The sequence below is a fragment of the Oncorhynchus kisutch genome, linkage group LG16 (assembly GCF_002021735.2).
Source record: "Oncorhynchus kisutch isolate 150728-3 linkage group LG16, Okis_V2, whole genome shotgun sequence".
In the NCBI taxonomy this organism is placed as follows: Eukaryota; Metazoa; Chordata; class Actinopteri; order Salmoniformes; family Salmonidae; genus Oncorhynchus; species Oncorhynchus kisutch.
Genome location: NC_034189.2, coordinates 14518547 through 14529191, shown reverse-complemented (window position 1 = coordinate 14529191; position 10645 = coordinate 14518547). Strand labels below are relative to the sequence as shown.

Below are 10645 nucleotides of genomic sequence, written 5' to 3'. Positions count from 1 at the left end.
AGCATTTGACTGCATTATCTAATCCTTAATTCGGTTCTATCGGAGTGTTCCGGTTCTAACTGAGGGTTCCGGTTCTAACTGAGGGTTCCGGTTCTCAACATCCTATTACATAACTGAATAACAATTATTGACTTAATAATATCACAAACAGGACGGAGGGAGAATGCCAGCGTATGGTCACCTGAATAGTGAGGCGTCCAGGTAGCAGGAGTTGAGGTGGCCTTGGATGCCTCTCTTCCAGCCCTGGTACATATCTCTGGCCTCGTCCCCCTGGACTGGAGGGGTGTGCTCCTCGACGCGCTCACTGCCCCACTCGGCAAACGCTGGTGGTTGGATTGGTCATCATGTTACATGGTATGGAGACACACACGCATGCACACACACTCATAGAGACAAAAATGTGCCACACACACATGCAAACCCTCGGACGGATGTAACTCACCCCTGTTGAAACTACGGCTTTTGGGATGGAGAGAGCAGGAGGCCAAGAAAACAGAGACTCAACGGGGCGGGAAAAGGAACAGAAGGGAGAGAGCCGAGAGGCACCGCAGCTAGCAGAAAGAGGAGGAGGCAGCTAGGACTGTTTCGGTGACCGTATTACCGCCGGTCACGAGTTGTGACGGCAGTGAAATTTCACGTGACCGTAGTCACGGTAATTAGGCTTCTCCAAGCTGTGATGCTGATGATGGTCATTAGTAGCCTATGAAACTTGCTAACTGGTACTCAGCACTCTACTGTCCCTCTAATCACTCTGACATCAATGCAAATCGAATCAAAAATCGAATCAAACACTTCATGGGAGCCCATGAGCTCATGTTGCGCAACATTTCTATAGGCTATTAAATTGTGTGAGAAAACAGAGTGATGGCATCTATTAAAAAGAGGAGGATCACATCAGCTTTCTATAGGCCAGGCCAGGTATTCCCAAACTGGGGTACGCGCAATGCCGTCTGAGGTACACCAAATAAAAATGTGATTCACATAATATATATATAATATTCCTCCCCCCACACCTTTTCCAACGGGGCTATACATTTGGGTGAGTTTTTTTTCCTCGCCTGAATAGCCTTGTTTCACTGCCAAAAATAAAAACTCACTCATTCTTATGTTTAATACATGTATTGTATAGTGTGTGTGTGTGTGGCAGGCTTACAATGATGGCAAAAAACAATATTTGAGAGTGCGCTGACCCTGGTGCTAGAGGGGTACGCAGCTGGAGGTTGAATGTTTGAAGGGGTATGGGACTATAAATACTTTGGGAACCACTGGGTTAGGTCTACTATATTTATTTCTAAACTTTCCTAATATTAAGTACATTTCTTCTCTTTGCAACAGTATATAACCTACCTGGCTGGCATGAAAATAAACCACGGGGGAAAGCAACCTCCATTTGCTATTTAAGTGCATAGATGACATGTATTTTTTCCCCCTCTATCCCTGTTTCGAAACATAACACATTTCACACATATGTAATTTAGTATATGTAAAGACATGATTAAATCAAGAATAGTGTGATGAGTGACAATATTAGCCTATCACTTGTGAATGACGCCCAACTTACGGCAAGAAACAATGCCTTTTTTAAAATAATATTTTTATCATAGGCTGCCCATCTCATGTAGCCAAGCCCATAAGCCTACATGTTTTGATAAGGTTTGTATCACAATGAAAGTGACCAAATTACTTTTTTAAAGGAAGCACATTAAATCTGCCTAGAAGGCCAGCATCCCGGAGTCGCCACTTCACTGTTGACAATGAGACTGGCTTTTTGCCATTTAATGAAGCTTCCAGTTGAGGACTTGTGAGGCATCTGTTTCCTCTGGGTTGAGAGCTAGGGTATTCACAAGATAAGTAGAGTCTTTGTATAGGGCTGTGCTTGAATAAATACAGGTGGTGTACTTCCTCTCAAGGGGCCACTGACCGAAATAGACCCGATGGTTTCCTCTCTTAGTAACTGTGTGGTTCATGCCTGGCGTGTGTATGAAAATGTCTTAGGTGTGAATATACCTTTTCCGTACCGTGGGACACCAGGTCACGTTAGGGTGGGTAACTTCAGGTTCACAGGTGAACGGTTCGTGACGCTCACCCGTGGGTGTAAAACTAAAAACAGTTGCAGAGAGGAGAAACTATACTCTCCCTCTAGTTCCCCTGGTCTTATGCTTCCCCTGGTTGCCCTACCCCGGAGTTGGACGCCCGGCTGAGTGCTTTTTAACAAAAAAAAGTTTCTCCCACTCCAGCTGTCGGCCGCCAAGAACTACGCCGGCTGGAATCAGCGGGTTGCTGGCATCCGGACTGGGCTGGAAGGGCGGCACCTGTAGGTCATAGACCTGAAGCAGTGGGAACCTAGGCTAGCTCATTCATCTCAAGGGAGTGGCGTGAGTCAGGCAAGACAACACACACACAGATAACACACCTATGGAGTTGCAGCGCTCCACCTGATTGACCGGTGTCTCAGGGGCAGGGAATCTGGAATCCCGCCTGCAGTTCCGGAGTTTGACGAACAGCCCCTTGTTGGCAGGGCAACGGAAGTGGCGTTCGCCAAGGTAACTGCCATCTGTTCCAGCGGTCAGTTCCTGGTCCTGAGAAAGGAAAGTAAGCAGATAAATATGTTACGAACACACACTAGACATTTTTTTAGTTTTTAAGGGTGCCTTAGTTGAAAATGTTTGAATACCGCTGCTTTACAACGTTGTCATACACTGATTGACTTGACACAATTACAGAGTTGATGGAATTACAGGGAGTTGATGACACACAGTGACAGTGTTGCCAGTGGTACCTTACCAGCTCAATTCCTGACACCAATTGTGAAACTCCAATGATTCGTCCAATCCAACGAATCACTCCAAAAAGGGGTGGGTCATTCACCTCCACCATGGACCCCACCTCCAACTCAACCTCCAATCCCGCGTCTCCGTTCTCCTCAGCGTCCAATCCGTCACCTCGACCCGGAGAGAGGGGACCGGGCGAACCGTTCAAGAGCTGTGGTTGGTCGGTGGCGGTCGGGGAGGGCAGGGTTTGGGGTTTGATGGTGGGAGGGGTTGGGGGAAGGGGGTGAGGTTTCATGAAAGGTTTGGGGCTGGGGAGGGGTGGAGGTTTTAAGGCCAGTTTGGCTGAGAGGAGTTGGGGGGGCATCAGAGCGATCTTTGGGGTGGAGGCAGGTGAGGATACAGGAGCAGGTGGTAGGGTGGGTTTGAGGACCGGTTTGGGGTTCTGGAGGGGAGGAGTGTGGCGGCGTGACCTTGGTTCTGCGGGGGGGGGGGGGGGGGGGGGTCAGTAGAGGTCAACGGTCAAACACAGCACACAATTCAAAGCCCGGTAGAAGGAAAATGAAAGAGAATCAGGGGTAAAGGAATTTTCCACAATGTTTTGTTTTCCAATTACACCTTCTCTCATAACTGTCATAATAGTAACTCAACAGTAAACCAAACAGGATCTCTGATCTGCCGTAACATTTGAACCAGGGAGTGACGTACCAGGGGACACCTTGGAGATGGGTAGCAGGCAACCATACAGAGAAGAGGAGATGGAGCACAACTTCTCTCCTTTATATGAACCATCCCAGTTACCAACCGCATTGTCCTGCGTATAAACAAACTGATTAGCGCAAATATACAGGAAACATTGACTGTTAGATGAAGAATATAGCCTAAACACAATGTTATCCACAAAACACTGTATTTTGTGTGTCTTAATACACAATAATGACTATAAAATCTAAAATGTGTATAATCACACCGATTGTATTTTTATATACAGCCTCACCCTCCAGCAGTAATACTGACCAGCAGGATTCCTACGAACACCCCAGTGGAGGTCCGTCCAGGCAGGGCCCCACAGAACCTCACCTCTCCCCCATGGACAGTATCCTCCAGAGGGAAGCACACCCTGTGGCCCACCTGGAAGGGAGGTGGGGAGCTGGGGTTTCGAGCCAGGACTGGGACTGGGGCCAGGCTGGGAGACGATTCGGCCGTTCTAGCAATGATGTTACCAATGGGGGGTTGAGGTTGAGGAGGAAGAGCGTTGATGTGATGGTCGTCATTGGCACGGGACCAGCGTCGTAGCTTAATCTGATTGGCCGGTAGGAAGAGGGCGGAGGCTTCGGGACAGGTGAAGAGCTGGTGGCCTTTGTAAGAACCATTACTGTTGCCTCTACCCACTGCTGAGTCCTGAGAGAGAGAGAGAGAGAGACAGAGAGCGAGAAAGCTAGACCCAAGTCATTTGACAATTTTGGTAACTACTGTGTGACAGTGGCTAACTAAAATACAAGTAAAATGATCTTCAAGACAATCATCAAAGAGTGAAAGTTTGTTGTTATGATCTGTTGTCTATAGCTAAAAACACCACGTTAGCAACAATACCTTCAGCTGCACCCCAAACAACACAGCAGTACTTCCTCTGGTCAGCGGTCCTCGATACCTCAGCTCCGCCTCCGCCAGCTCTCCTGGTTGGCCCATCTGGACATAGAGGGGGGTGCCTAGGGGCAAGGCAGCCAATCGGTAAAGTTGCTTGGGGTTAATGAGCAAATTGAGGCGGGACTCTGGATCAGATACAGGCTCCAATAGGCCCGTCAGGTCGGTGGGGACTTCTATAAGCAGCTGTTTGTCAATCTTTACCATACAACCATAGTCTAACACCTGAGGGAGAGAGAAAGAAATGAGAGGAGTGTATAACTTGTCAATCTTCAACTGCTTGACAGTCTTGACATACTGGCATTGTCAAATACCTGATGGAGAGCGAGAGAGAGAAAGAGAGCAAGACAGAGGGTGGTGGGGGACAAGGAGAGAAAGAGAGAGAGAAAGAGAGAGGGGGGAAGGGAGAGACAGAGAGTGAGAGAGGAAGGGAGAGAGAGAGAGGAAGGGAGGGAGAGACGGAGGGTGGTGGGGGACAAGGAGAGAGAGGGAGGAAGGGAGAGAGAGAGAGAGAGCAAGAGAGGAGGAGAGAGCGAGAGAGGGTGGTGGGAGACAAGGAGAGAGAGGGAGGAAGGGAGAGAGAGAGAGAGAGAGAGAGAGAGAGAGAGAGAGAGAGAGAGAGAGATGGGAGACAAGGACAAAGAGAGTGCAGAGAAAGAGAGAATATTCAAACACAAAGAAGAGAGAAGACAGGCGTGATAAAGAATTCATTCCTTTTCTTACCTTTACCCACAGTTGGTCGCCCCTGCTCCTTCCCCCCTCTTGCTCCTGACAGAGGTTCCCGCGTAGCAGTCGGATGGTACCTTCCAACTGGTCCTGAATCTTTAGGTTGGAGACCACCAAGTACATCTTTGGGGGTTGCCGTCTCTTGTGGTCCTGGGCCCCAGACATTGTGCTGTGAGTATGTGTCCTCAGTTGAGTGAGCTCACCTATCCATCAGCCCCAATCTGTGTGAATAGAGCAGGTGGGTGTATCTCGTGGCATTGATGGTGCGGTCACTAAATGGCACAACATAGCCTCAAAAAGGTAGATTATAAACTAGTTATAAAACATAACCTGCACATTTTACCATAACATAATCTCGGACCAGAGCTGAATCTCGCGTGAATGTAGTTACAGGATATTGGGCGTCTAGCAGATGTATGTTTATGGCTAGAAAGATCCAGTTTTTGTCAGATTAGACTTTCCCCAATAGGTAGGGAAAATTGACGTAGCTGTTAGGGGAATCAAGCTAATTAAGGTTAGGAAAAGGGTTAGGGTTTGCTAAAATATATATATACTTTTGACGTAAATTTGACAAAAGCTGGAAACCTTCTAGCTATAACTCTACAACAGCCCACATCGCAATGTTGAACATGTCTGGTAGCTACGGTCACGCTACCTGACGATTCTGACGCGTTAATAAATTAGCTACCAAAACTAGTCATTCTACCTCACAAACCATGACGAATAGGAAACAGGTGCCATATCGGTTCAAAACTCGACTGAATCTAATATATTTACACATTATTTGACAGTTAATAATGACAACACTTACCAATTTCACCAACTTTTAGATCAACCAAAACTTTCATATAACATAACTCACGAAATGTCCCAAAACAGAATGAGGACCAATAACGAGCGAGAAGAGTTTTACATATAAATCGTTGTGGCCAGTCAGAGAGGTCTGTGGGTGTGGCTTAAACAGAGGGGAAATTCCACAGCTCTCAGTTCATGTCGGAAACTGACGTATCGAGAATAAAAAGGTAGGCCTTGTTCTTTGAGCTTCATGACACTTTATGAGTACGAACTAATAGGCTACACATTATTATCATCTTACTAAAGTAGTAATGCACTAACAGTATTTAAAGAATTCGATTGCTTAGAAGTAATTACAAAATCTCCCACATCTAAGTTCATTTTTATATGCATTCATTTATAGTCAAGCAAGCTTTTATTATAAAGTAGTTCAGAATAGACAACACATATTAATCTCTTTAATACAAACTCAGTACAAAACAAATAATTGCATTATCATAAGTTATATTGCATTCTCAGGCCACTAAAGTGGCAGCAGATGGATTCAAAAAGGTGTAGCTATTGTGTGAATGTTTCAATACCTTTGGCAGAGAAGCCTACTGGCCAGAACCTCCTCATCCATTGCAGTAACATAACACCATGCTTATTATATGCAGCACCACTTATTTCAAACATCCCATTAAGGGAACCAATCTAGAGTTTCCATATACTCTGTCATTTCCCAAGAAGGCCCTTTCAATGTAATTTCTTGCCTTGAACCCACTCTGTGTGTCTGTCATTAGTAATAAGAGGATGTTGTTAAAGGTCTTTGGTTAGGTGTCTGCCATACACAGATCACACATAGATACATACAGTAAGTAGTACATGAGTAGAGAGTCATTAAAAACACAATGAATAAATTATCACAAATTATCGCCAACAGTCTGGATTGTGGTTTAACGTCTTCAGAAAACAGAAAGGAACCTACTGGAACCAGAAATCGACGCGGCCATTTCTAACACAAAATTGTTTGGTCGGGTGAGTGTTGATGATTGGTTGGAGAGGTCAGAACAGAGGAGCTGATTGGTCAGTCGGTGTTGAATTCACCCTTGCCGGTGGTGACTCCTCTCTTAGTCACTCCACCTGTAGTGGGATATCTCTCTCGCTCGTTCGCACGCACGCAGGCAGGCGTGCGTGCGCGCACACACACACACACACACACACACACACACACACACACACACACACACACACACACACACACACACACACACACACACACACACAAAGTTCCCCCAGATATCATACTGTGGTTTGGACCATGGTTTATCCATTTTAAAGAAAACATTAGAACGTGAGTTGGAATGGGGAGATGGTTACAAAGTTAAGGCTCAATCTCTTGTAGTCTTTCCTTGATTCTGTGCATCCTTAACCTTACTGAAGGAGAAGGTCCCTTCCCTCTGACTTTCTTCTCCAATACATTTTGAGAATCAGGCAAGGAGAGATGACAAGGAATCGAGTAAAGATTAAATGAGTCATATTTCCTTGTCCCACTGGCCAGCCAGCCAGACAGACTCAACGATTCGTAGTTTGAAGCTGTTGAAGGAGTGTTGGTTGATGGACTCCAGGTTGTTCTTCAGAGCGATGGCAAACTCTACCATGCTGCGCACATGGCTGTAGGACACATCACAGCCCTACAGAGGGAGACAGAGAACAAGAGAACACTTCCACTCATTGCTCTAGTTTCAACTGTTCTGCCTCATTATTATTCGACCATGCTGGTCATTTATGAACATTGAACATCTTGACCATGTTCTGTTATAATCTCCACCCGGCACAGCCAGAAGAGGACTGGCCACCCCACATAGCCTGGTTCCTCTCTAGGTTTCTTCCTAGGTATTGGCCTTTCTAGGGAGTTTTTCCTAGCCACCGTGCTTCTCCACCTGCATTGCTTGCTGTTTGGGGTTTTAGGCTGGGTTTCTGTACAGCACTTTGAGATATCAGCTGATGTACGAAGGGCTATATAAATAAATTTGATTTGATTTGACAAGATTTGATTGGTAAAAACAATGACATGATAAGTGACCTTTCTTTCTCTCATCCAATCACATACAGATCCCTGACTACCCCAGGGAAGAGAGTAAGTAAGGGCTTTTTTTTTTTTAAGTATTTGAATTCGACCCAGTGAGGCAGAACAGAGCTATCTACAGTATATCACAAAAGTGAGTACACCCCTCACATTTTTGTAAATATTTGAGTATATCTTTTCATGTGACAACACTGAAGAAATTACACTTTGCCACAATGTAAAGTAGTGAGTGTGCAGCTTGTATAACAGTGTAAATTTGCTGTCCCCTCAAAATAACTCAACACACAGCCATTAATGTCTAAACCGCTGGCAACAAAAGTGAGTACACCCCTAAGTGAAAATGTCCAAAGTGGGCCCAATTAGCCATTTCCCTCCCCGGTGTCATATGACTCGTTAGTGTTACAAGGTCTCAGGTGTGAATGGGGAGCAGGTGTGTTAAATTTGGTGTCATTGCTCTCACACTCCCTCATACTGACTGGTCACTGGAAGTTCAACATGGCACCTCATGGCAAAGAACTCTCTGTGGATCTGAAAAAAAGAATTGTTGCTCTACATAAAGATGGCCTGGGCTATAAGAAGATTGCCAAGACCCTGAAACTGAGCTGCAGCACGGTGGCCAAGACCATACAGCGGTTTAACTGGACAGGTCCCACTCAGAACAGGCCTCGCCATGGTCGACCAAAGAAGTTGAGTGCACGTGCTCAGCGTCATATCCAGAGGTTGTCTTTGGGAAATAGACGTATGAGTGCTGCCAGCATGGCTGCAGAGGTTGAAGGGGTGGGGGGTCAGCCTGTCAGAGCTCAGACCATACGCCGTACGCTGCATCATATTGGTCTGCATGGCTGTCGTCCCAGAAGGCAGCCTCTTCTAAAGATGACGCACAAGAAAGCCCGCAAACAGTTTGCTGAAGACAAGCAGACTAAGGACATGGATTACTGGAACCATGTCCTGTGGTCTGATGAGACCAAGATAAACTTATTTGGTTCAGATGGTGTCAAGCGTGTGTGGTGGCAACCAGGTGAGGAGTACAAAGACAAGTGTGTCTTGCCTACAGTCAAGCATGGTGGTGGAGTGTCATGATAACGACCCCAAACACACCTCCAAGACAACCACTGCCTTGCTAAAGAAGCTGAGGGTAAAGGTGACGGACTGGCCAAGCATGTCTCCAGACCTAAACCCTATTGAGCCTCTGTGGGGCATCCTCAAACGGAAGGTGAAGGAGTGCAAGGTCTCTAACATCCACCAGCTCCGTGATGTCGTCATGGAGCCTCAGGCTTCGTTGACTAATGTAATGAGATACTCTGTATGAGGTTACGTGATACTGAAGTGGCTTTGATGAAAGCTGTTGCTAAAGGTGTGTGTTTCTATGTTACTACCTGTTATCCAGTCTTACTTGGTGTCATTGTAGAGCAACGTGTGTCTCTCTCTATGGCTGCGTTCACACAGACAGCCCAATTCGGATTCTTTTTTTTCCACTAATTGGTCTTTTTGACCAATCAGATCAGCTCTGAAAAAGATCTGATGAGGGGGGAGAAAGAGAGTGATCACCAGTGACTGATATTAGACTAGATATTAAGCACCTTATGACAAACCTGGGTCGTCTTCAGGCCACAACTGTGTGTTAGGTTAGCCTACTGAGCTAAAGCCTAGGTATTTCCTCAGGGGGCTAATGAAAGTGTTCATGTCTCAGGTAAGGTTATAATTGATGAATTGACTGGTTGATTGCTTGATGGATTGAGGAGGTACTCACAGGGACAGTGTATAGGGGGAGGTTATGTAGTGGTGTTTTGTCGTAGGAGTTGTACGTACGGTTGTATCCAGGTAAAAAGAGCTATAGAGAGAAAAACACAGTGAGTTAAAGTGTGTGTGTGTTTGTTTGTGAATTCCAGTATGTGTGTGCTTGGTAAAAGACCAAGTCCATATTATGGCAAGAACAGCTCAAATAAGCAAAGAGAAACGACAGTCTATCATTACCTTAAGACATGAAGTTCAGTCAATCCGGAAAATTTCAAGAACTTTTAAAGTTTCTTCAAGTGCAGTCGCAAAAACCATCAAGCGCTATGATGAAACTGTCTCTCATGAGGACGGCCACAGGAAAGGAAGACCCAGTGTTAATTATGCTGCAGAGGATGAATTCATTGGAGTTACCAGCCTCAGATTGCAGCCCGAATCAATGCTTGTAACGTTGTGCCCACCTGAACACACACTTGCATAAAGCTATCATAACACACATATACCACATGGGTTTTTAACCCAGGTACAGTATGAGACATGTCTTAAAAAGCTTATTACACCTTTATAACAGTTCATAAAACAAACACATCAGCTTCCTGGTTCCTTACCCTGGCATGCCCCCAGCTAGATGGATGCGATACATGGAGGCGATACATGGAGGCGATACATGGAGGCGATAGATGGAGGCGATAGATGGAGGCGAAACATGGAGGCGATAGATGGAGGTGATACATGGTGCCGATAGATGGTGGCGATACATGGTGGCGATACATGGAGGCGATACATGATGGCGATACATGGTGGCGATAGATGGAGGCGATAGATGGAGGCGATACATGGTGGCGATAGATGGAGGCGATACATGGAGGCGATGCATGGAGGCGATACATGGTGGCGATACATGGAGGCG

The 10645-nt window shown here is 45.9% G+C and overlaps 1 protein-coding gene across 1 annotated transcript; it reads right to left on the bottom strand.

Annotated features, from left to right (window-relative positions):
* Positions 1 to 2216: 2216 nt before the first annotated feature.
* On the bottom strand, positions 2217 to 6084 carry cyld3 (cylindromatosis (turban tumor syndrome) 3). Its single transcript, XM_031792992.1, has 7 exons — positions 5950 to 6084; positions 5136 to 5359; positions 4362 to 4637; positions 3786 to 4169; positions 3477 to 3582; positions 2785 to 3248; positions 2217 to 2579 (listed from the first exon to the last, which is right to left on the bottom strand). The coding sequence occupies exons 2-7, from the start codon at positions 5301 to 5303 to the stop codon at positions 2358 to 2360; spliced, it is 1620 nt and encodes a 539-aa protein (XP_031648852.1). The 5' UTR covers positions 5304 to 5359; positions 5950 to 6084; the 3' UTR covers positions 2217 to 2357.
* Positions 6085 to 10645: the final 4561 nt, after the last annotated feature.

What these genes read in the sequence shown, in the direction of transcription:
- cyld3 (XM_031792992.1), bottom strand. Translation starts at nt 5,303, where the DNA reads ATGTCTGGGGCCCAGGACCACAAGAGACGGCAACCCCCAAAGATGTAC. An exon ending in CATCTCCAAGGTGTCCCCTG is followed by an intron (nt 3,249 to 3,476) that starts GTACGTCACTCC and finishes CCCCCCCCGCAG; the next exon opens with AACCAAGGTCACGCCGCCAC. An exon ending in TGGTGTCAGGAATTGAGCTG is followed by an intron (nt 2,580 to 2,784) that starts GTAAGGTACCAC and finishes TTCCTTTCTCAG; the next exon opens with GACCAGGAACTGACCGCTGG.